This window comes from Neopsephotus bourkii, unplaced genomic scaffold (genome assembly GCF_033783945.1).
Source record: "Neopsephotus bourkii isolate Nb327-2 ecotype Australia unplaced genomic scaffold, CSIRO-AGI_Nbou_v1 NB_330, whole genome shotgun sequence".
NCBI lineage: Eukaryota > Metazoa > Chordata > Aves > Psittaciformes > Psittacidae > Neopsephotus > Neopsephotus bourkii.
In genome coordinates, this window is record NW_026900838.1 from 1,771,458 (window position 1) to 1,799,126 (window position 27,669).

The 27,669-nt window shown below is 37.3% G+C and overlaps 1 protein-coding gene across 3 annotated transcripts in view; it reads right to left on the reverse strand.

Moving 5' to 3' along the window:
* Positions 1-1,445: 1,445 nt before the first annotated feature.
* The window catches only part of PRIM2 (DNA primase subunit 2), a 105,531-nt gene continuing 79,307 nt past the window's right edge, over positions 1,446-27,669 (reverse strand). For all 3 annotated transcript variants that reach the window (XM_061347852.1, XM_061347853.1, XM_061347851.1), the window contains 4 exons: positions 14,853-14,979; positions 13,934-14,016; positions 6,539-6,607; positions 1,446-2,058 (listed from right to left, as the gene is read on the reverse strand). In XM_061347852.1, coding sequence (XP_061203836.1) covers positions 1,831-2,058; positions 6,539-6,607; positions 13,934-14,016; positions 14,853-14,979 — 507 coding nt within the window. In that variant the 3' untranslated portion in view covers positions 1,446-1,830. The remainder of the gene's footprint in view (positions 2,059-6,538; positions 6,608-13,933; positions 14,017-14,852; positions 14,980-27,669) is intronic.

The following is a 27,669-nucleotide window of genomic DNA, read 5'->3' on the forward strand; positions in this document are numbered from 1 at the left end:
ACCACTTGCATTCAGTTCCTCCACCACCTCCCAGCTGTTTCACTTAGGAACATAAATCTCATTGTAGAACTGAAAACTGTTTCCCTTCTAGTAGAAGGATCCATAATGTCCACTTCCAACTCAGGCATTCAGTAACACAAAATTAGACAACAGTTACTGCTTGCAAGAACACTTCAAAACCCTAAGGTCAAGTTTCATAACCATCTACTACAACCAGTGGACTTCCACACATCAGGTAGGGTGCTGCCAGGAGCTTAATCAGCAAGAGAAACCAAGCCCACAGCTGTTTGTAACTCCTTGTTTCTTGGGCCCAGAACCAACAGCACCCTGCAGGATCCAGGTGCTGAGCCTTTGCTCAGGGTGGACTTCTACAACTCTTTTGAATATACAATATCCAAAGGAGTAAGAGGCTTGGTACTTTAAACAAAGCAGCCCCTAAATCAGTTGAGGAATAATTCAAGGAAGAGAAAAAGAGCAATGAATCCTGGGAGATCCTCTTCCAACAACAAAAGACTTGTTTTATTTTTTAAGCCTGATTTTGCCCTGGCCCTGTGTGAGTTATGTGCCTATAGGGGAACATTCTTCATATGAGTCAAAGATCTACAGATAGTCCAAATTCTTATGCATAATCAAACAGTCTTCAGACCAGCCATAATATTAATAGTCAATGATTGCAGAGAAAACGTCTGACATAATACAACTGCCAAATGTTACCTATTCAGACACTCTCTTGAATCTATCCTTTTCTGTAGTATGCACACACCTTTCCACTGCCCACTGGTGTCCTGGGATCAACAGTAGTAAGGGTCCCACACTGTTCATCACAAGTAATAAATAGGATGCCGGTGGTGGGGAGTGTTCTTTCTTCACTCCATAGCCCACCTGGAAAATTACACATTTCCAAAACCATTCTACTCCTTGTTCTTTCTTCACTGGTCTGGCAGTTCCACATTACAGCGGTTTACTCATATATCAGCTATACTTAGAGCTTCCACCTACCGCATGGTGACCGCTGCTCGACTGAACGCTGTCCATGTGTTAGGCAATTTAGGATTTCAGGAATGGATGGAATTTAGGTGACTTAAAGCTGCTAAGGTAAACACAGCTGTTTAGCTTAACAGGATACTGGAGGCTGCAGCCACACTCAGGCATTGAGGAAACTGAAAAAGGAACATCTGCTAGTAAGTTTTTAACTTCTTCAAATAAGTCAGATGGTAGAGTATCAGCTTTTTGGATTACCTTCTTAGGCATCTAAAATAACTGCTTATGTTCAACCACCAAAACAAGTTCTCTAAATTTTGCTTCAAATTAGGAAGCTGATTTCCCTCAGGTCCTCATGCAGAAAAAAGACAGAATCCTCCAGAGGGTCATTTTGATCATAAGAACTCCTACTTAATTACCACCCACATATGGCTAAAAGACCCCAAAACAAAACAAAAGAACCCCCACAAACAATTTATTTATTAAGAAGAAATATATAAAAGTGACCACAAAATGGGATAAAAATACTTAAACATTTTGAGGAAATACAAAAAAGGTAAGTCAAACAAAAATCACCTAATTGTGAAGGATCTTTCATTCCCTATCCTTCTACATGCCATATAAAACAGTATCCTAAAGCAGCAAGAGTAAGTACTGGATTAAATTGCCGCTTCAGTACCTATCTTTCTTTTCTTCAGTCTATTTAAAGCACAAAACGCCTGTTTCTTCCAGAAATGGAATGCATATTCCTTAGCATAGCGAAAAATCCAGCTATAGAAGGGCAAGAAAGAAAACAAACAAAAAACAAACCAAGATAAACAAAACAAAAGGAACAAGTAACACAGCTGCCTAATCTTCAGTGAAGTATTCATCCAGGCCCTCCAGTTCTGCATCAGCTGTTGCTTTCGAAGAGGTGGGAGTAGAATCTGAATTCATGCCTTCCTGACTATTATTTTTTTGTTGAGAGTTTCCTGAATTACTTATTTCCTTCTTTAGTTCTCTACCACCGTTTAACAGCCTTTGACTCTCTGTAAAATACTGATTAGGATGATTCAAAGAAAACCCAATGTCATCAACCTGCACATAAAAGAAAAGAAACACTGAGTTATTGTATTTATTTCAAAAAGTCATCTTTTTCACATTCAAGGACAAGTTAATTAGCAATTCTGTAAGTTCTGATCTTGTTGAAGAAGGTGGCATCTCTTTGTAAATACTACCCCAGTAAATATTAGCATGACACGGATTTACGTTCATCACAAAATGTCTTCCTTCATGTTAGAAGAAGGAAAACCACTGCTTTGCATATTCAAATGATATTTCATATTGTCCTTGCTACAGTACAGAAAAACAACACCCCAAAACATATAAAACAATATAAGTAAATGGTATATATTTACACATGTAGGACAAACAAACCTACACCTTAAAATAGCATTTCCCTACCTAAAAGAGGGGCTCACAGTGCAAATGAGAGTAGGGAATACCACTATAAGTTGTAACAACTGCACAGCGTAAATATAGATCATAGGTATCAGTGTGAAACTGCGAATGGAAAGGGATAGCCAAAAATGAAATATCTGCAAGCCAGAAGGCTAAGACAGAAGCCCAACAGATCTAGCTTATCTCTTCTCCATCACTGCCAACACCAGCATCCCCAAACTAGATAAACAACCACTGCCAAAGAACATTAGTCTTCAGTGGAAAAGAACAAAGAAAACTAGCATAAAGGAAGAATGTTTTTATTGCTCTTCTCCACTAATAAGCACATTCTTTCAGGTTCATTATTATTTGATAAATGAACATTCAATTAATGATAATCAAATATTTCAAATCAACAAAGCTTTCAGTTTTCAAAGTAAGCTATGCTGATAATATTCACCACAAATCTCAGCTATAACCTTTGTATTTCTTTTTGAGGGGCTCAGAAGTTGGAAATGCTTGCTTTAAAAGATGCTTCGACCTCCTACTCAGGCAATCTGCACCTTTTTTTTCCTGTCGATTCATGTGAATACTAAGAACATTCTAAGAGAAACACTACTCTGGAAAAACTCTGGCAAACCTTCCAAACCTGGGATACAAGAAACCAAAGAAAACTAAGAAATATATACTGTTCATTTTCTGCTCCCACTATTTTCCCTTTTTCCCAGAAGGGTGGAGCTAATTCAAGCATAACAAGCAACTTTGCACACACAGAGCATCTCATGAGGACACATACTGTGGCTGATTTAATATGCCAAAATCCATCAGTTTAAATTTCAGCCACCTGTGAAAAATCATAAAGCAGAGGATCAAAGTGCACTCTAAATGGCACCCTGATTAAATGCATTACCACTGCCTAGCTTAGCTCCATCAGAAAATGGTGACAGGTGTAACAAAATCTAATTCAGACATGAAGAAGACATTAGCAACTGCAGTAAGTGACCTTGCTTGAAAACTCTTACAAATAAGTGACAGGGCCAGCACACTAATTTGGTACTCAAAAGCACAAAAGCAAAAAAATAAAAGAAACCCAAATCCACCACTGAATTTCATTTTAGCCTTATCTGGATGAGTTTCTGCCAGCCAGCTCCAATTTCCATTATGTCGGAACTAAATTACTTTATTCTTTACAGTAAAAAGACTTAAAAAGAAATAGATATAGTGAAAACTTGGCTTTCCTAGAAGAAGTTCTTAATTAGCTCTAGATTTTTTAACCTTAAAAGCTCAGTTTTCCTCAGATCAATTTAAGAGTCACTTTGTAACTCTTAATTTTGTCCCGAACTTATCTCTCCCCAGCAAATTGGAATAAGCTGTAGAAGCAGCTCATTGGATGAATGAAATCTACAAACAAATTTTCAGAGGTGATAGAAGGTATTTGGCTAAAATCCATTTACAAGTTGTTAGCTAAAATTGTAGTATGACTCCATGTACCATTTCCCTTTTGCAAACCTGAGTACTACTAAAATAAAGCTCTACTGGATGAAGCTTAGATGATTCTATTTCAATTAAAAGATTTCTGCCCATTCATACTATCCCCTTTTCTGAAAGCCTAAGGAGGGAGAGGGCTCATAACCATCATATTAATCTGTTATATAGTGATATATAAACAATTCCATCCTGGCTAATTTTCAACAAGGTTCAGTGAGCATTTCTCTGCGTAAAAATACTCTTCTCTGGCTAGAAATACACAAGAAATTTGACCACAAAAATGGAGGTGAAGCATACAAAAAATTTCCTGGCTTTTCATGCTAGGCTGCTCATGTTACTTTATGTAAATTTACAATATTTTTAAGTACAACAGATCAAAGAACATAAATTTTAAAAGCTTCATCACTAAATTAGCTAGAACTAGATTTCTTCAGCAGCTTTATCCATTCACACCTTAAATCTACCTGGAGTCCACCATGCCCAAAGAAAAACGTATTTTCTGTGCAATCAAAAATTTAAGCTTATAACATGTATTGACCCAAGGGAAAAGGCCTGTCACTTTGGCCAGAATAGTTCATTCCATCTGAGCGGTGATACTAACATAAGACTGTTTTTAGATTCAACAGATTTTGCACGTACTGGCTTTCACACAAACACTAATTTTGTTTTTCGGCTATAGCAAATCTTGTTTTGAAAAACCTGAAACAATCATTTTGAAGCTACAATATCTTTGAGTTTTAACCAAGAACTTTTAAAATGTCAGCTGATAATGCTATAGCTAATACTACAGAAAACACATGTGAAGGAATCATGGTGCTACAATAAGTTATATTAATTAACCACATCCCTAAAAAGGTGTTCTTGCAATTTGATCACAAAGGACTAATGAAAACAGTTTTTGCATATGGTTTTAAATAAACAAGGTGTTTCTTCTGTACCAAGAAGTTTCCTATGTGTTAGATGTCATTTACTTCTTAAAAAAACCCACAAGGATTATAAATATCAGTATTCAAAAATAAAATATTTAGAGATAAATATTACATATAGACAATCAGCCGTTACAGCTGTAACTGTAACAAGTAAGTAATATACAGCAATACTCATGTAACCGACATTAACATCATTGGTTCCTTTGTAATATAACTCAGTGACACAGGCATTAGCCACTTAGACATTCTCATTTGTTCACAATGCTCAGGCTCGTAAAACAGTAGATTTATACACAATCAGATTTTAAAGCACTAAGTATTTCTGCAGGCAGCACACTATCACAAAAAAAAACGAACATTTGTTTAACCTCCTAGTAGCTCATAGCTGCTAGCATCAATCTCTTTTTCTGGTCTACATATACATAGCCAAGATCTCCGGACTGTTTTGACTGGAAATATTTTTCTCTGGTTTGAGATGTCATCCAATTCTATCAACTAAAGTAAAATAAAATCTTGCCACTATTATGACTACTATGACTGGACAACATATCCCACCCCTGGAAGTGTTCAATGCCATGGTGGATGGGGCTTTGAGCGGCTTGGTCTAGAAGAAGGTGTCCCTGCCTGTGGCAGGGGTGATTGGAACTAAATGATCTTTAAGGTCCCTCCCAACCCAAACCATTTTATGATTCTATAATTCTATGATTACTGTGACTATTTACTTTGGGTTATGGTTACACTGCTTACATTTTCAGGATGTTATGTTTGGAGTGATGGTGTTTGTCTTCTCAAGTAACCATTAGGCTGGATACAGGTTCAGAGTATACCTTTACTATATATTCACACATACGACTGCTGGAAATTTGGGGGGACAAACAGTTCCATTTAACTCAAATGTGAAAACCAGTAAGAACAGAAAAGTCAATGGTAAATGTCATTTAATCCCCATCCACATTTTTAGCAAGGTTGTTTTACAGTCTGCTGTTTGAAAGGGATGTTTCCATTTTTTTAGTTGTTGGTAGAAAAAACATTTAAGAAGCTTCATTGTTTCTGCTTCATTGTTTTTTCCTGATGACAAGGAATCCTGAACCAATGCAAAAGCTAGTTCTTTGAATCAAGAAATCACATAGCAGACAGACTGTAGCCATTTACTATCTTACAATTTCGTGGAGGATCTTACTTTAACTGTGCCTGTGATTAAGCAAATGGGAAAGATCTGAGAATGTTCAACTTAACAACTAATCACACATGGCTAAGGATGTGGAAAAATACCAAGTGAAAATTAACAACATTAGCTATGTATGTGCTGGGAGATTAGAATTTTAATAACACTTTTTAGATCCTTTTTGTTTATTTGCACGTTATATCTCAAAATATCAAACTTGCCTAACAGCTTAAAAACCACAGATTTGATTAAAAACAGCATTTTTGAAAAAATAGAATGACTTAAAATAGGTAAAATCCAACAATACTGACATTTCCAGAAAGAAAGCATAACTCACTACATCTTGTAATGTTGAGGGTACTAATAACATCAATATATAAATGCTGAAAATAACAAAAAAATATTTTATGTTACTGAAATGAAAACTAATAAGGCAAGACAGCTAATGATGGATGTGAAAACTGCAAATAGTCTCTTGGCTTCACACATGATTTCCAAGGCCTTCCTCAAGATAAAGGCAGTGATTAGAGTTTAACAAAAATTCAGAGGTACTTACATAATGTGTCAACTCAAAGTACTTCTGACAGGCCAGCTGATAATGCATGCCCTTCACCAGTTCCAGGATCTATACAGAGGGAGAAAAAGGTAACCGAGTCAGATTATAAAACTCGTTGATACCCACCAGGACAAGGTATTTCACCACAGCCTTGTGTAATAGTTCACACAAATTTGCAGCACATAGCATCTTCGACATCTGTGTATCCTCTAAAAACTAACAACATTTAGACACACTGTTGTTCTTTAAAAATACCCTGGCTACATTAAAAACAAGATAAAACAGCAGGAAGACACGCCTAGTCCTTAAAAAGCAATTTCAATGCTCTTAACTTCAATAATAACTTGAATCGATATTTTGGTAATATAATTGTGACAGTTATTGTCAAACTATCATATTGCAGCATCTCTTCCATAATTGCAGACATAAATCCAGTAATTCAAGTGGTTGAAGCATGAAGCAATGACGGACACAGTTTGTATTTTTATTTTCCACATTAGCAGTTCGTGCAGATGCAGAATAAAATACTACAGTGCTTTCATCAAGACAATTTAATGCAAATCCTTTAGATAAGTATCTGTGAGAGGGGAATGCTTTTACTTTCAATCAGATTTGTCCTTTTTGAAATTATTTCTAGTCAAGCTCAGCAGAATACGTGAGCAAATGGCCTGTTTTGAACACCTATTAGGAAAATCATGCAATCTTTTGTAAATACAATTTGCTTCCCAATTCTACTTCAGGTAATCTTCTCTGTGCCGCATAAAGTCCCATTCTTATCACCAGAATGCAATGCCAGTTGAATTTTTTTTAAGTTTCATCACCTTCTCCCTCCTTTACATAATCAAAATGTGTGCTCTCTCTGCTTATCAAACAGAGAAAATTGCTGGAATTAAGAGAGCCTCAGTGGAAGGAAAAATAGATTTTAAGAAATGTTAATTTCAAGCCCCTATCCCAAGGTTGACCTTTGTGTCAAACACAGCAATACACTTCAGCTTAAATCCCTGCTGTACTCATTACTGGATGCCGCCTTGTATTTATTGGCAGATGTATAAATAAATTACATTTGCTGAATGGTTAAAACCAACATCATACTGCCAAGAAAGTATTTAGCCACATTGTTTCTCCGTAATAGCCCAACTGATTACATTTTTATCCCTCTTGCCACCTCCTGTTAAATCTTCTGTAAAAGAAGAAGCCCCAGGGCAACTAGGCAATGAAGTCTGAAATCTGGATCTCTCTCTGTACATACTTTTTCTTTATTTTACTTCCTTCCTCACTTGACATTGACTGAAAAAATTAGTGTCACATTAAGTAGGTAAGGACTGAAGAAAACTCAGATATTCTAAACATTTCAATTACATGTTGCGTTGTGCTTCCCTACTTGTTCTTTACAATAAAATCTATGTCATGCAAAACAGCTATCTTTGTTTTTAAGTAAATGCTAACAACTTCACATGTACGTACTTTTTTTAAAAGTATTTGACCCACCTGTATGTACTCTGCTAAATAGTATTTGACCCACCTTTAAGGTGGAGAAAGGGACTTCACTGAATCAATGCTGCTGACATACAAAAGCTATAATGGTCACAGTATCAGAGTTGGCATTGAGGGACTTAAAATTCTGAAAAAGCAACCATGTTGTTTTGTAGCAGCTCAGTCTTTGTTGCACAGCTACACTGCCCTTCCACCAAGAAACTACTTCCCACATCCCTGAGACTCCTCTTCAGACCTCTCAGAGGCTGCTATTAGGTCACCACACAGATTTTTCTACTCTACTACTGTGAAGATATGTATCTTGGAGGAACCTCTACCAGCATTCTCCAGTGAAGTTCAGTAAATAGGTCTTCATGTCACTTCTTTTCCCAATGTTGATAGAGTGCTCCATAGAACAGATGCCCACCAGGACAGACCACGGACTTGCATCCAGTATGTTAAATTTATTAACATACATGATTGCACTGGTAGTCATCACTTTACACCTGCCCCATTACCCTCTCCACCACATGACCTCCCCCACTGCCTGATGGCCAATTTCAGCCAAATTTTGCAAGTACAGATGACAAAGCTATACAATTCCTACATGTTGATTAAAAGTGGTGCTTGGCTAGAAAAGCCAGACCAACATTTCTGGCTCATTCAGAAAAAAAAGCAGTTATAATTCAGCTCCTACTCATTCTGAGAGGCAGGCAGAAGGCAGCTAAATGGTAAGCCTGGTATTTAGCACATACGTAGGTTTAACCAGCGACATCACAGGGATCAGGTTCACCTTCTGCATTTATGATAGGGTTGAGGAGTAAGGGGCACATTAAACATATCCAAAGAAGAACAGGTTCAGTAGATTAACTGGTTTTAACAGGGAACAAGTTTCTAAGAAAAGAAACAAAGGTTAAAAAATTGCAATAGATTGGAGACCAGCTAGAAAGGAGTCCTGTGTGAGAGACACTAACAATCCTCTATTTAAATGAAATGGAATCATCCTTCATAATAAATCTTGTATTTCCTACTACATTTCTGCACATAATGAAAGCAAGCTTGCAGCTGTTTTTTACTAGTGATATGAAGAAACCTCCACTAAGAACTACCTTAATTCACTGCAGCAATCCTTTCCCTCTACATATATTAAGACATTTACATTGCATTGCTTTATTTTGCAAGTAAAGTTACATACCAAAGGACTGTTTTTGTTAGTTCCTATGTGCCTTTATCTTTTGCTGCCATCTGCAACTTGTTTTCCTGATGCTGCTTTACTGACTACTGATGAGGTTAAGATGATGTTTGGCAGCTGTATGCAGCCACCTGCTTTAGAGATCCTCAGTATTCAAAGCTGAGATATTGCATAGCAGGAGTTTGGCTCTGTAATTATCCACTGTTATTTTAGAATCCTAGAATAGTTCGGGTTGGAAAGGACCTTAAGATCATCTAGTTTTACTCCAAGTTAGTCTCTTTCATTTGAAAACTGCAGAATTAACTTATATTTTCCAAATTTAAATCTTTCTACTATAGATTCAGTTAAGTGTGACTTATTTATTGCTTTTTTTTTATTTCAAAGGTGATTGAAGATACAATTGGGTGCAATTGACAGAACACATGAACACATTCCAGTTGCTTTTATTTCAGGCCACTGTGACCATCTCAGCACTAATCCTACCCCAGGACTCCCCAGTGCCCTTTGCTTCCTGGTCAGTATAGCCATCTGTCCTTTCTGCTGCTTTCAGATGCTACCTTTACATTTTAAACTGATTTTGAAGATTTTGTGTTTCTAAGGTACACATGTATAGTACAATTTCCTCAGATTTAAGCTGTTTTCCTTAAGGGACTGACTTCCAGGCTGGATAATCACTGTTACTGCTTTGCCAGAACTCCTTTTTCCTTTACACTCTTTGACTTGTCATTTGTAGTGAAGAGCACTTGATCGCACAGTGTTCAGCACTGCACATGGTAGTGCTTAGGGCACTACATCAGATCAATTTCTCCCCTGCAATTTGCATCACAACTGTCAAAAACTGAACTGTATTCTAGCACACTTTACAGAAATAAAAGAAAGAGGCAGTCATGATCCAGAAGAAGGTATTCATTAGTATCTCTTAAAAATACCTGTATTTTTCCCTCCACTTTTAAAGTATAGGTTTTCTAGCCTGTACCTCTTATTTCATGTATGTCAGTAAGGATCTCATTAGATACTTAACAAAAGATAAGTGAATGTCTGAATATGTTGATATGTTCCCATGTTTGCAGAGATAACCTGTGGGCAGCTTATTAAATGAAGACAGACCTTAACGTAAACTGAGTAAATCACTTTAAAAGGAGACAGCTCTAATGCTAGTTGGTTGGTTTGCCTGCTTGTGGGCTATTTTGCAAAGTTTTATAGTCATCTGCTAAAAGTCAATGTTGTGAGAATCAAATCAAGAAGGGTTAATGCACCCAAGTATTCCACTTCTCTGTTTTCACATAGTTCTAAAAAAATGCTCTACAGTCTATGATTAGAAAATTTTGGGCTGTTTTTCAGTGACACATTTTTATTTAACTGACAAATCCACTTATTTTAAGACAATCATGCCTGGGTTTAGATATGATAAATAACCTGCATTCCTCTGCTGCAACGTTAAGTCAAAGTCCAGACTGTTATCAAGGATGAAAGCAAACATCTGAAATAATTTAAAACTAAAAACCAGCTACAAAATAAAAATAAAAAAATATTGCTTCATGCACATTGTAAGTATGCAGCGTAACAGTTTGGGAGAGCAGTGAGCTGACAGTTTTTCATTTCACATATGTGTTCTCTGTTGTCCTGTTTTGTCATCCTGAACTGCATGTTAATCCCTTTGAATTTTTTTTGTGTGCTGCTTTTTGACTTCTTTCTCTTCTAAATAAAAAATTCATGAGTAGTATAATACACCATAAATTGAAGCTGCTGAACTGTGAAGACACAGCCCCTAATTCTATCCACCCATTCCTGCAAACTCAAAATGAGCCTCATTCCTCCTCACCTTCCCCAGGTAAACCTGTAGTTGGATAATTTTTTTACTCTGTTTTACCATGTAGTTATATGGCCAGCACAAAGAAAGGAATGGAAACTCAACAGGCAGGGATGAATGGAGTAGGACTGCCTTCCACACCAGCAGAGCCCATTAACTGCTCCTGGAATTGAAGTCTAACATTAAAGAAAATTCTCCACCCTAGGTTTCCCACAGCAGAGCCTCAGCCCTCTGATTCTTAGAAAAACAATAACTGAGTGGCACAGGAATAGGAACAGCTGGAGTCGGATGCCTTCAGGGAGAGACCCAGAACAATGAAATTCCTGGGATTTTACACCCTTACGTTCTATGCACCTGACCATCACATGCTGTTGCTGTTCATGTACCTTGCATGCACCTCTTGGGTCAATGGTGAATTTTTGTCTTCTTGTCCATCTGTTTTTTTCTCTATCTCTAGGCAGGAGTAAAGCATAAGGCTCCAGCAACTTCAGCTGTCAGTGCTAAGCACTACTCATGCTAAGCAAAACTACTCAGTTAAAAGAACTCAGTTAAAGGAAGCTGCCTACATTTAATTCACAACAGTCAACAACATCAGCTGCAATCTTCCCTAGGAGTCGCTGTGGTATCCCTCTGGCCTTTGTCTGCATTATTTCAATCTACTCTTATGGCAAGGTCTAACCATGTTTATCAGATCTCCAAGCACTGGCAATTAGCTCTGTTTGATAATTACAATCCCAACCAGGATCAGCCTAAGGCCAGACAGTCCAGCTTCCCCCTGCCTGTAGGTTAATACCACATTCTTTCCAATTATCCTATCCTGTTCATCTGAACAAAACTCTTTCAGTAACAGGTTAACATCAGCCCAAAATTGGCCATGTATCAAACAAGGAACAAGAAAATAATGACGCACATCAACCCACATCTTCCCTTAATGTGAGCATTTGACTTGTCCACATAACAAAATCTCCAGGGTTTGCAGGTGATGGGTGTATATAAAAACAAAGAACCCAAAAGCAGTGCACAATACAGTTGCTCAACACCCAGTGACCAATGCCCAGCCTGACCTGAGCAGTCCCCTCTGGGTAACTCCCCCCAGTTTATATACTGGGCATGACATGCTGTGGTATGGAATACCCCTTTGGCTACTTTGGTTCAGGTGTCCTGTCTCTGCTCTTTTCTGCGTTCTTGTGTCCCTCCTCACTGGCAGAGCATGAGACTGAAAAGGCCTTGATCAGGGTAAGCGCTGCTGAGCAGCTATAAAAAAAACATCAGTGTGTTACTAGCATTGTTCTCCGACTAAAGACAAAACACAGCACTGCACCAGTCACTGGGAAGAAAATTAACTCTAACTCAGCCAAAACCAGGGTAAAGATCAATTTCTGAAAACCCAGCCACAGCCAAATTTTTTTACTATAAAGGTTTAGGTGGAGGGTATTTTGTTTTGGGTTACCTTTGGTTTAACACCAGGTGTGGCCATTGCAGAGCCCTGTACCCCAACTGCACTAAAACTGACACCACAAAGTTTATACACAGGACAGAGTCCATTTCAGGGCAAAGGTGACACTGATGGAGACAGGTTTTGTTAGTCACTTTTGGTAAGAAAATGTAAGACTCCTAGTGAATCCCAATTCAACCTTACAAGGGAAAAAAGCCCAAGCACATACACACACACAAACTGAAACCCAATTTATATCAAGTAAGGAACTGTGTTAAACATAAAGATACTGCCCTCCTGCACAAATTCACTGAAGAAATAACCTTTACTAAATCCTATCCACACACAGCAAGTCAGCTAAACCAGTAAATCCTCACCAATCTTTCCAATGATTAGCAGGATAAAAATCTTACAGCAGCATCAATTTTTGATGCATATAAAACTGAGAAAAGCCAAAGTATCTCTAGTGCCTGTCAGATACATGGAAGACTGTCAAATGCTTATTTATATGAAGAAGGAGAAGATAAAACCAAAAGAAAAACCATTCCTAGGAAAAAGTCTGTGTACTCCCAAATTTGTCAAGAATGACTATGAGTGGAACTCTTTAAAACTATTCTCTTTTAATTTGTATCTTAATTATTCCTTCCAAGAGAGACTAAGTGGAACTTCCACACTCTTCTCTATCTAGTTCTAGCTTAACACTTCATGGATGCCTGATAAGCAATGGTGACACTCCACACAAACTAAAGATTAAAACTTGAAGCAGGTTTTACCTATGGACCATTTAATATACACAACTTTTTGCTTAACTGTCTCAGCTTAACTTGAACCCATGTGTCTTCCTCCAGTTAAGACGATGGCATCCTTTTATAGACTTAACCTCTTGCTAAAGGTAGCAATGGAATCACAGTCCTTCAGTATACATGCTGAAAAGTTCCAATTCCCGCACTGTCCTTGCTGTATAAGATTTGGGTTTCAATTTCATGCTTTTAAAAAACTACTAAAATCTCCGCTTAATTTCACTATGCTTTTGGTGGTTAAGGGAAGTTAGCGCAGTGGATGATTAAGAATGTATGCTTTTTTAGTTTATGACAGAAAACAATTGCTTATGTGTACTGAATACAGAGTAGAGCCTTGCACAAGTCACTGCAAGAATAAAAATAAATTCTCTAAAATATTGACAGATTCCTTTAAACTTTTTTTTATCATAGTGCAGTAAAACAAAGTGAAACAAAATTCTGAACTGTATCCACTACAGTAATAAACCAACTCATAATATTAAACAATAAAAGATTATGACAATAATCAACACATCAGTGGGAGCACTAGAGCCAGAAAGCCACGATTCTGGTTTAAACCTTTTATAAGAAGAGATACTTCACAATACACACTGACAAACTGCAGATAGCACTCCTAACCAAACGGAAAGTAAGAACTGAAAGGCAATGCATTACTAATATTAGTGCCAACCAAAATGTGCCTTACCTGAGTTATTCCACTGGGAGCAATCTTGTACGACTGCAGCTTCTGCTTCAATAGCTCAGGATCACTGTGGCGGAATGGGCACCCTGACAGTAAAAAACATGTAATCTCATAAACAAGGCTGTTTACCCAGGAGTTAGTGCAGTAAGGCACTCAAGAGACCAGCTAAGCTGTTCCTAATTGTCTAACAGCTTATTAATAAAGAAAGTTAATTGCCCATGTGTACAATTGCTTACTTCTTCTAATAATTACTCCACTGCACGGTTATCAAGGCACCACAGGCTCAAGAGTTACATAAAATATCCCAACATAACATGCCACAATTCTCATTCACTGACAGGAAAAGAATTTTAGTTAGCTTTGTACTGACAATGATAGCACTGGTACATATAATAGCTGGGAAAAAAAAATCCAGGAAAAGACAAGCAATAAGAGTCAACTGGTCTTTAAAGCATAGTCCTTTGTAAAAATATTCCTTCAAAAACACCTTAGAAAGTTCCACCACCATTTAAGAGTGAGGGGAGTTTTGTCCCAGAACTAGTTTTGAGATACAACTAAATGAATAACTTAGTACTAGAAACAACAGTGAAACCATTGTGGGTCTTCCATGTTTAGTCACACAGAGGAATAATGTTTTAAAGTACCCTAGCAAACTTCAGAATTTCTGCACAATTTAATTAATCTCAAGACACCTCTAACTGGTCACTTTTTAAAGCATCTGTACACTTGAAGTCCCTTGCACTGCATGACTCAATGTCTAGAAAAACAGAAAAAGCTATCCAGTGTGATCTAAAGCGAACAGTGCAAGACTGCTACGGTCCTGAAGTTAAACATGTAATTTAAGAGAATACAGAAACAAGTAACTCTCTAACCAAGGCTTTATGCTGGTTTTAAGCTCCCCCTCTCTCCCCAACGAACTCACCATGATAATCCCCTTGACTTGGTGGATTGGACATGATAATCTTCATGCAGCTATATGGGGTATAATCAGTTCTCTTCCCTTCTTTTCCATAGTTGTGGCGAATGCTATAAGCGTATCCTTTGTCAAACTAAATAAAAGCAAAAGAATTCTTGCATGTTGTGCCAGTGATTCTATCTGCTCTGCAAACAGAAATACTGGATAACAAAATAAATCTTACAATCACATTCAAATTGAGAAAAATCAAAACCTAGTTAGTTGCTGCTAGCTTTGATTTTTGCACTACATGGTATGCACATACATGTGTTTTACACATACATTGTGAGAAGTGATCATGAGAAGTGATCTAAAGTCTTTTCAGCTGATGCAGTAATCACTTCAAAGATAAGATAATTTCAAGATCACAGTTTTGAACCCCATGATGTTAGTAAGTGGAGAAAACACACCAATTTAAAATCTTTCATAAATTGATTGCTTTATCAGGGCAAACACCAGAAATATAGATTTCTTTACTCAGGTTCATATTCTTATTCTCCCAAAGCATAATGCTTCATTGTCCTCGGTTTAGCAGTAGCAGTCATTTTTCTCCATAGTAGCTGGTGCAGTGCTGTGTTTTGACTTTCGGTCTGGGAACAGAGCTGGTAACAATGATGTTTTAGTCTGACCAAGGACTTTGTGAGCCTCATGCTCTGCCAGGGAGGACGGAAGCCGGGAGGAAGCAGAGGCAGGACACCTGACCCAAACTGACCAAAGAGGTATTCCATACCACAGCACGTCATGCCCAGGATGTAACTGGGAGTTACCCGGAAGGGCTAGGGACTGCAGGGTTGGACAAGGTATCAGTTGGTGCTTCATCGGCTGGGGGGCAAGTTATCAGGCAGCTGGTGCTGAGGTATTGTATTCTCTTCCCTTGTTATTTCCTTTATCATTATTATTATTGGTGGTAGCAGTAGTGATTTGTGTTATACCTTAGTTACTAAACTGTTCTTATCTCAATCCAAGGGAGTTGCATTCTTTCGGTTTTCCTCTCCGTCCCTCCGGGAGTAGGGGGAGGGAAAGAAGGGGGGGAGTGAGTGAACGAGCTGCCTGACTGGTTTTAAACCACAACATTCATCTGTACTTTGTTTCAACACTGAAGTTCAATTCCTTATATTCTAAAATGGAGTATACTTCACTTGTACAAAAGAGAAATACTTCAGCAAACCTTTTTTGTCTACTGATAGATTATCAGCTTCTCCAATAAAATGAAATCCTCTAAAGTAATAGAGATGTAAACAGATATTTATCTTGGCAGCTGAGTACAGTGCTATCAATGCATTATTTAGGTAAGTCCTGTGGAGAACGTGCAATGATACAAGTTCATGTTCTTTTGTAAGTGGCAATAGGTGACAGAAATTCTGTAGTAGAATCAGGTAATCTAACATATTGATTCCATTAAGTTGCATTAGTTACTTTAAGACATCAAGAAACATTTGTTCAAATACTATATTGCTAGTCCTAAAAACAAAACAAAACCCCAAATGGGATAAGATAATGAAACATCATATTTAGAATTACACATCCTCTCTTCTCCTCAAAAAAGCTACGACAGTACATGAAAGAAAACCTGTGCTCTTCCTCAATTCAAAATTTTAGGATTAAACTTATGCAAAGTTCTGTGTCTGAATATAAACAACTCCCAGAAGAATTTGTTTTCTTCTCCAAAACTGCTTTAAAATAATTCTGTACTCTGGTTATTTTATAAGACAATATAATATGCTAGGAAAAGTCATTCAGGCATACAACTGGTAGCACTACTACTTCAAGGATTCTCTCATTTTCACATATAAAAGTGGTTCCCTGTTTGGCCTGTGGCCTCCCAAATAGTAATTCAGTGTATTCATGTACCTATGAAATACTTTGACCTGCTAGAACACGCCTAAAATAAAATAGAAAAATTAGTGTATTTTTCTTCCTATAAAACACTTTAATGTTTCTGAAAAATGTAAGTAATTGAAAATCTATAACTTAACATGCAAATACATAACGTACATGTATAAAAATATACACAACCTTTGAGAATAAAATCCTAAACTGCACCTGGTTCAAGAGGTAAAAAAGTAATTTCTCTCTCAAGATGCTAGTCATAATCAAAGTCAATGTATCAAAAGTAGCATTCAATACTCATTCCAAATAAGCTTTGAGACATCCAAAGCTATGAACAAACACTGGAAAGAATATATACATAGCATTGTATTTTCCAGCATAGCCACAGGCAGGATCCAGCATGTAGGAATATTCCTATCTAGTCAACATTTTGGCTTAGGAGAAAAAAAACCTGTTTGGAGGAATAGTAAATCAACGCCATTTTTTTGCTAGCAACAGAGTCGGGCTTACAAACTCTTCATCAGAAAGAAGAGTAAGACTGCATCATGCTCTGTAGGTGTGTGCAAGTACTTGGGAAATTACAGGGGAACAGGTATTCTCCCCTTAGCAGGGCAAGCAGCATGTCCTGTAGGAGCTGCAAATGGTGTATTTACTCCTGAAAAACAGAAAACATCACATACAAAGACACGCGTATTTTAATTGCTAACTAAAGATGGAGTCTATCATCCCACAGCCAGCTATTTTTCCATCCAGAAGCTCTGGAACCTTTCCTCATTGTTTACTAAAAATGAATGAAAGCGTATTTCATTTGATTAACAAAGGATATTTGAGCAAACAGTTAAATTATTTTTCTGCAAAGGAAAAGCAAATCTTGAGTGCTTCAGGCCACGGCTTTGGTGAGGGAGAAAAGGATCAAGAAATATGTCTTGTTAAAGCAATGAACTGGTTCACACCGAAGCCAAGAAGCTGAGGCAAAGAGAGCCCTTTAACAACATCTCTATCAACATCTGCCATTGATGTTGGAATGTGCAAATCCTGGGATTAGCAGCAGTGTGAAATTTTGTTTTAAAAGACTGCAAGTCAGCTGTCTGTGCTTTAGCTTGATCCCTGAAGATACGAAGTATTTTGAGGACTTCTCTTTCCTTCAGGCATGACTGTAGAATGCATGTGATGCCCAGTCTGAAATGCACTGCTGATGACAAGTGAATAGTTTTGAGCTGCTGTGCATCAGTGTTTGCTGTAATGAATCGAGGGGTCCAATGTATGGTACTTAATGTACTAATGACAATCCTGGGTATCCTGGAACAGGTGACACCAAAGCTTTCTAAGACTGCTCCCTACAAGAAACTAATCTTTTAGCACTCTTTAGTGGGACTAAACCAGTAGTGCAAAGCCAGAATCAAGGAGGCTGGGGGCCAGTTCACAGGGTAGAGATGAGTGTGCTGTAGCAAGGAACTTACATTTTGTTTTTATGTAGTATATTCATATGAGTACCAGACTAATGCCAGTCATTTTGCCTTGTATCTGTTTAACATACTGTGTTAGACAACTTTCACTAGAAGACATTCAAGTTATAAATTAATGTGTAAGGTGTAAATAGAAGTGCATTAAAAAAATGTATTAACTATAAATTTGCAACTAGCATAGCTTGATGCCAGATTTCTACATTCCAGAGAGGAATTTAAGTAAATGCTTTTTTCAATAAATTCTGATCATATAAATGCACAGAATATCTTTGGATATGGAATGAGGATTTGCATCAAATGGACCATTTGGCAGGTATACGCTCTCCTCTGAAGAAAAGCTTTTATCAGATGAAGCAGGGAAGCATGGGTCATGCATACCTTATAATTATCAATTTGACACAATTGAATACACTTTCAAAAGAGAACAATAACAAACAACATTCCCAAGGCATTCCAGTCACTGCAGAGTAAGTATGCTGTCACTGAGTTACTTTCCTTATATCACTTTATTGTCATATTTGCAGATTAGTATCTGGAAACAGAACTAGGTCCTCCATAAATTTTGTCATCAATTCTGACATTCAGCATGCATGTTAGAGTGGAAAATAATTTGCTGACAGATCTTTGCATGCTCAGGTTCACAGTTCCGCAAAACTTTTCATGTTTAAGTACTGTTATATACTTGTGCAAATTATTATGCATCTATTCCTTACAGTACTGGGAGATTTATTTATTTAAAGTCTAACAACTAAGCAAAATGATGGCAGTAATTTTGTCTAGCTTCTTGGCTGACCACCAGATTAGTTCCAACTCTGCAAAATTCAAAGAAGTAATGGTTTAACATCTTCTTTTTAAACAGTCATGGGTAATTTCCTGTCTAAAATTGTTGAGCCTGTATGGATAACAGCTTCCCATTCATAAATTTATCGCACACACTTGTGTACCTTCTGAAGTAATTTGTTCACTTTTTCATCCATTTCCTAGGCAGTTGCTCCGACCAATACTGTTGACATTGCTTAGCTGGCATGTCTTTTTCCAAGCAGCTTTCTTTTTTAAGCTCACTATTAAAATCACCTCAATTTAAGATTATCTTTTCCCAAGCACAGCTGTCATTTAGGAGCACAAATGCTTCTCTATCTGTCAACAAGAAGTTTCAATTTATCCTAAATTCTCAACCTGTAGCACGATTTCCACCTTAAAGGCACATATCAGAGACATCAGCTAAAACTGAGTTGAAGAATTCCAATACATTGTGTGGCGGTGATTACAGACCAACTCACACTAAGTACAAAAAGCTTCTTCTCCTCCAATTTCAGGTTTTCCAAGCCACATGAGGCAAGAACTGCTTTGCCCTGAAGATGACTCCATCTAGCATGAGGAAATCAGAAAAGTTTTCATCAGACGCCTTGCATACTATCCACATGAGTGTAAGCTGCGCAGCTAAGGAGCTAGTTTTTGGGCTACACCAGACCAGGCATGCAAAAATACAACAATGTATCCTGTTATCTAAAGTAGCCTAAATTGCCTTAACATATCTCAGCCCAAGATACAATTCATGTACACTATTTCTCCATGTATTTGCATGGACTAAGACTTTGAAGCAGAAGCATAAAATAAACTACAGCAGGGTGTCTTCTGCCTTAAGACAGCGCATCAAATTAATAGCACAACACATCGAGCAACCTGGTCTAGTGGAAGGCGTACCTGCCTGTGGCAGGAGGGTTGGAGCTAGATAATCTTTCAGGTTCCTTCCAACCCAAATCATTCTGTAACTCTATGATCTTAAAGCATCTCTTATAAAAACAAGGTTTTTTTAGGCACACACTTGGTGATCTATGGACAATTTTATTAGCTACTTCAAGACACTGCAGTATTTCTTTCTGTATAAGTTATCAATACCTTTTTTTTTTTTTTTATTCTGTTGATGTTTCATGTACATTTTACTGAAAAAGAAGTAGATGCATTTTGAAACATGGTCAGACACGTCTCAATTCATGTTTGATAGGGGGTCATAAAGGTTAAAGCTACTACAAAAACTAGTTTAAAGAAAAACTAAGAGCACATAAAATTCTGACTTGATTATAATGCTCGCCAGTAAGAGTAGAAGGAGAAAAAAAAACCTAAGTGATTTTTACTGTAATATGTGATTCTTTTCTACTTCCAGAAAACTGAAATGCCTTTGTGATTACAGTATTATGCAGCAGCCTTTGTTTAAAGATTATTTTTACAGATCTGATTTCCTTAGCATAATATCCTACATTCTTGGAATAATATCATATATACAGCATATTTCTTTGATAAAAAGATACATCTGAAAAAAATAAATCCTCTCCATATTACACTGCACCAATCTTCTACTTCTTCATGGGATTACAATGCTTAATTCATTTCACATAGTCCTCCACTAATTATACTAGTAATTTTCTCTGGTATCTTTACTATTTCAAAAAAAATCACAAATGTAGCAAACAATGAACATGATCTGTATCTAGGAATATCACTGTTTTGGCACTCCCAAGAATCATTATTTTTCCTAAATATTTGCTTAACCTACTTCAAAATTTTCTTTGAGTAACACCCCAAAAGGAAAAAAAAAACGACAGAGTGAAAGAACAGTGGTTTTAAGATAAAAATCAGTTTGTGGGTGACTGATTTCACCCATATCAGAATTCCACTAACAAGTTAATACACAATCTCTTTGAAAATATTGAAAGTTTCATGCTGGCAGTTCAGAGAGTTGCTGAACAGAGAGATGCAAATATCTGTAATTCCAAATAAAACAACTACACAAACAGTCATGTTTATGAATTATAATTAAGAATTGTAAGGAACCTGGAAATTATAACAAGAAAATTAGTATTTTAGATGGTAATTAACCCTGAAGAGGTGATGAGAAGTTCTGTTGCTTTGTTTATAATAGAAGAAAATAGCAAATCTTATTTTAGAGAATTAAAACAGGTGCATTAAAATGGCAATATTTGACAGCACCATCAAAGATACCATTCTTTTCTTAAGTATCTACAAAAATACATTGGTACTTTCCTTCAAATAACAAATGAACACACAATAAACCACTTTACTGGTATTTTCAACAGATTTATGCAGACCATTCTCTACAGTTCAAAGGAGCTCTTAAGAAAAAGTCTTTCTAGTATCAGAGAACAATCCTGAATCCTTTACTAATATTTACTCAGTAACGTACTCATTTAGAAAGTCTGATATTAAGAAAAAATTCCAATAATCAATTTTTCAACCAAGGAATCTCATTCAGTTAGGAACAAAACCCACACTGCATTTCTGGTACTCCATCAATTACAAGTACACCAATGCCTTTCAGATTTTTATGCTGACGTTTTTCAATTGTTGTTTCTCGCGTTTCAATATCCAGAGAAGTCAACTGATGCAACTTGAAAGTGTACATTTTCAGGTAAGCAGTAAATTAATGGGTCTATTCATTTCATCAGAAGTTGCAGAGAGAAAATAGGAGACTCAAAAAAATTCAACGGCAAAGGAGAACACAGAAAGCATTATCACTGAAAAAGATGTAAGAGTGTAAACAGATTGCAAAGTAGACAGAAATTTCGCATATGGTACAATAATACGACTGTAAGTTAAACAGAACAGTAACAAACTGTGTGCATCTATAGAAATAAGATTCAACTCCAGACATCTAAATTCAGACATCTCCCATTATTGTCAATGCAGGTCAATGCAATCCAAGAAGCCTGGGGAACAATTCAGTTTACCCTAACATAGGCACCCAGAGGCTAATTAAATATATCATTCTCCAGACACTATTGACTGTATAGGCTAGATGTCTATTGATCATAATGGCAGCTTAAGATCCCAATGTAAAGAACATGTATACCAAGGAGAAAAGAACCTCAGTCTGTATCAGAACTGGGCAAAATCCATACTTATACATTTACTACTGTGGCACATATTACAGGTTTCCAGAGAAGATGAATGAAGACTGGCTATGGACTCAAAACTTAAGTCAAAAAACTAAATCCCTACTGCTTTTCCAAGCTCTATCAATACTTTGAAGATGAGTGCACTCAAATGATGTTCTATAGTTTTATTTGAACATGTTTAGAGTCTCATACAGTTCATGTTCTGTAATACTGTAGCATATACCACAACCTAGAGTAGCATGTACAATAAAAACATAAATATACGGGGAAGAAATGGGAAAGAAAACTGATGTCAGACATGTTGCCACTATGTGAAGAATCCTGAAATGTATCCAACTGGACTCTGGTTATAAGACCAACCAGCAATGAAACACAGGACTGGGACATGAAAGTTTAGACTGCACACTGAGAAAGGGTTTAGTCTCGCTAGCCAGTCACAACATCTTAAAGCTGTGGATGAACATAGGCATTCAGAAGATCAGACTGCAATATGCCAACGTGGCAGCCAACTGGGCATTGGAAGAGATTTAGGAGAGCCACTACTCCCTGCTCCAGCTCACACCCCAGATATTATCGACTTCACGGAAAATAGTGCAATATGTTATCATGTCAAATTGTTGTCACTTAACGGTCTAGCATAACAGGCTTCTGCATTCTAGTAATAACAATTTTCCTGATAAGGAAGGAGAAAGAGCATACCAGAGAACAAAGCTATTCAAGCAGCCATACTACACACTGGAAATTTAGAAGGGTTTGACTTCCAGGTCACTGGAATAGCAGAAGAGAAACTCACAAATGAGAGGAGGTCTGAGGAAAAAATGTCTCAGACATTCCAGGCAATCAAAACTAGCAGGAATTGCCTCATTTTGAACGTGACTCTTGGCATTAAAACAACAGACACATGTTCAACCACAGCATCAGAAATGAGTCCAAAGGAACAGTGCATATTGATCTGCTCTTGAAAAGGGCTGCTGCTGGCATGGGTTGAAATTTACCTGCTACGGTGTTTCCAATTTCAAAGACAGGACACTGGAATTAATCCAAGGAAGTCTGGCTCATTATCCAATATTCCAGTTCTACTTAGGACATCTGCCAGAATCAAAAGATCTGAGCAAGTTTACCACAACAGTTGGAAGTTCTCTATCTATGCATTGTTTCCAAAGAGCAACCATCTCCTGATAAAGCCGAAGACATCACAGAATCTTAGAATCATATAATGGTTAGGGTTGGAAAGGACCTTAAGATCATCAAGTTCCAACGCCCCTGCTATGGGCGGGACACCTCACACTAAACCATATCACCCAAGGTTCTGTCCAACCTGGCCTTGAACACCGTCAGGGACGGAGCATTCACAACTTCTTTGGGCAACCTGTTCCAGTGCCTCACCACCCTCACAGTAAAGAAGTTGCTCCTTATATCTAACATGAACTTCCCCTGTTTAAGTTTTAACCCATTACCCCTTGTCCTATCACTACAGTCCCTAATGAAGAGTCCCTCCCCAGCATCCTTGTAGGCCCTTTTCAGATACTGGAAGTCTGTTATGAGACAAAGGGGCACAAAATCACAAAATGGGATATAGAAACTTTTGTAAGTAATTTTAAGTAATGTTAAGTTTGATGGCTTTGTAACAGTAGCAATGGAAAATTACTGAGGTGCATGATACATACAGAAAAAAAAATAGAGTACAACTAGAGAACATACTGAGAATTCTCACAAGATAAATCGTTATAGTTGGCCTAGTTTTAAGAAAAACAGTCTAGAAGAACAGGACACAGGGATAAGGAGTATCTGGGAACTGCAGGTGTCCAGGATGGGCTACAGTTAAACTAACTGATAAGTAGGAGGATAGGAGGATTATTATGTCTCTGGTGCTAACGAACCAATTAAACTGGTATGAGCATCCACTGCGCGTGCTTCAAAGGCTGCCAGAAGTGATGAAGATTGTTGGAAGAAGTAACCGACCCTCAGAGACCACCACGACAATTCTGTACGCATGCGGGGAACCCTCTGGAAAATGATGTAATCCATATGTAGCCTCATGAATATGTATGTATGCCCAGAGACTATATAAGGGTGGCTTGTATAGCAATACGGGGACACACGTTAGGAGGGTTTATCCCCCGTGTCTCCCGGCGCCGCAATAAAGAATACCTGCTTGTCAACTTGAAAACTTTGTTGGCAAGTTTGTTCCTGGAGTTTTCTCCGAATCAGTTATGAGGTCTCCATGCAGCATTCTCTTCTCCAGGCTGAACAGACCCAACTTTCTCAGCCTATCTTCATACGGGAGGTGCTCCAGCCCCTGGGTCATCCTTGCAGCTCACCAAATTGCTGGTTGTGCAGCATTCTCTAAACATGCAAACTTTGAAGCAGGGACTGCAATGTTTTGCACACCTTTTTGGACTACTTAAACCACAGAAGTGTTTTTCCCTTTTAAAACCATGTAGCCTGCACAAGGAGATTCCCTCAGCAAGCTCCCCATCTTGACTGATTAGGAGGTATTATTGAATTACTCCATTAATTTATCACTGCATTGCCCTGCAGGCACCCTTGCAGTGTAGCAGTGTTATTAGGAACCCTTTACAGACTGTTATTCCTCAATCTACACACTGATCAGAATAACATCTAAAACCAAGTTCAGCACTAGATGACAAAAGGCATGTAAGAAGCAAGGTGTGCTAAAGGCAGGACTTCTTCGCTAATCGTTGAGATTGAGTGGCAAATTGCTGTAACCCTCATGTTATAACAGCCCACCAGCACAGCAATCCTCATTGATTAGAACGCCACGACTGACTCAACCTAGTCATTTAAATGAGTAATGAAATATAGTAAAGTCCAAGAGATTCAATTTTACTCTAAGCTTCAGATTTGCAGAATCATCAATATCACTCAAAGACATACAGTGACTTCGGTTGGAGAATATCCCTTTAACCAATCCAAGGGACAGTTATCAAAATGTGATACAATTGTGGCAAAAAATTGCCTTTTATCGAGATGTGGTTAAATCTCTTAGGCAAGGACTGATGTCAGAATACAAGGATATTAAGTCTCCAATCACATAATGTCTCAAGATACCAAGCAAATCTCCAGTGTAAGTGCAGATAAAAAATAAATCAATTTTCTGGCTAAATTGATCATTGGAAGAAATAAAGTAATTCTTAAAATGAAACTACAAGGAGGCTGAGTAATTAATATGTTTTCTTAGACTGATAAGTACTCCTTACGTCTACTCTTGAAACATGTACACGTAATATTTTTGATGCAGTTATAAAAGAATGACAAAACCCAAGGCATTAAAACACAAAACTGTATACAGATATTTGATGTTTGTCAACCCTTTTGAACACACAGTAAACTAGATATTAGAGTTCTCCAAACAGCACAGTTTGATAAAAGACAAAATCACATTTTAAGACAATGATCAAAGGAAACAGAAGAACAGAAAAACACATATTGGCCCTTGCTGTCATAATAAGGAGAACTGCTTACATATAAGGACCCTTTAATACCCTATCTTATCCAGAGTGCACTGTAATAAAGACATATTTGACCTCTAGAATGCAACCATGACAAGAGTCTCTCTGAATTCAACAACAGAAGAAAGCTTGTTTTAAAATACACAAAACTCCCCCCACACACCCTTTTTTTAACTTTTGTTATTTCATCATGGATTAAAAGACGACTTCACTGCAGGGGAAATGCAAACAGAAAAATAAAGAAGCTCTAGTGCCAGACTGCTCTGAACTGTCTCAGAAGGAACATACACCTCATTTTTTAGTGCCTGCTGTAAGGTTCTAAAAACAGGGAAATAATTCTGGTAAGAAAATACATGGAAGAACCCAACTACTGTTATTAATCTTAAATAAAGCTAAATCTTTCTTGTTTAAAAAAAAAACACCACAACAAACATTTCCTGAGTTTCACTAGTGTTGCTGCAGTTCTCATGCCCCAAACCCAACTCCATTAAGCAGATAAATTAGAAAAATAAAAAAGGAATTTAAACAACAGATCTTGCCATAAGGCCCCCTGGCTTTTGCTAGTTGTTTGAGGGACATTTCATTTTTCAACTTGTGTAAGTGGACTTAAGAAGGGGCACAGGGAACAGGAAAAGCTCAGAGCATACCACATATGCAGAATTAAGTTTCACAACTAAATAGCATTGTACATTTCAATATAAAATCACAACCTAACCTACATCAATATATTAAATTTCTGAAACATAAATTGTGCATAGTCCAAATAACGTATGAAAGTGCTGTCCTGTATTTATTCACGAGATTCAATAGATTTCAAAGACAGAAGCAGAATGCTAAATCTATTCTGAAAGTAAAAATATATTTTTATTTACATCGTGCCTATGCAGTATATCAGCAGAGTGCACATCTGATAAAACATGCTGCTTTTCTGGATGACTGAATATAAAATACAGACACGATTTACTGGCTGAACACAGATGGAATATGACATCTATATGATGTTACAACAATTACATGGATGTTATCAGAGAAGGTAAAATATACAGGATTCTGGGCTTTGTTTGGGAAGGCAGTTCATACGATTACAAGAAATCTAACATTTAATAATTTTAAAATATTCCTTCAAATTATTATATCAAGATAAATGAACTATTCCATCAAAACCTTTCTGTTCAAAAAGCACAGGAAAGCATCTGGAAGAGACCTGCTATGTCATTCAGTTCACCTTGGAAAGTAACAGAAAGACACAGATTAATTTCAGAACCAGTTAACCCCTGACTTAGAACCTGGGGTAAACAGCTAAAGAGAAATACATTACTGGTGGGGTGTGTGGCAACATACAGCAGGTATGTTTCAGCAGATGGATACAGACAGCTGTATAGTTAAGAAGGTATTAGACAAAGCCCACTAAAGACCGTACTTGGTGACACTCAGATACTTCACATTTGCTGAACTTAGAAATTTGGCAACTGGATAAGTATAACCATCTACTACTTTTCTTAAAATGCCATGGAATTACTTGCTGTTGCTGTGATGGCTAATAAAACAGGAAACTGCTGACAAGTACACAGTCTTTCTACAGCAATATTAAAGTGCAAGTCTGAGAAGTGGTTCAAGACTACGAAAGAAATCTTAGAAAATTTAAGGTGTAGCTTTACCATCCTTTTTTATACATACAATTTTAAAAAGATACCACAGTATGGAAAGCAAAAGTGTGTTGCTGGGAATAAAACAAGTCATAAGAGAGCCAATTCTGACCTAAATTAGTTTTAATACAGGAAAGATATTTATTGCCTTCATTCTTGTCAGTGGAAGAACCTTACTAGTAACATGCTCATAAACCAGATTACATAGTACACATTTCAGGGCTTAATACGTAACAACCATGGAAACTGATTCTGTTTCTTTCTCTTCTTGTAGCTAGTATAGTAAAAAAAACTTCACCATAATTATGCCAGCAGTGCAATTAATATCCTGGAAAAGAGATTATGTCCCTAAGACATGCCACGTGCTGAAAGACCATCCAAAATTTTCCCTATAAATCAGATGATGAAAACTGAGAATCAAAAGGAAGAGCAGACAGAGGTTAAAAAAAAGGCTG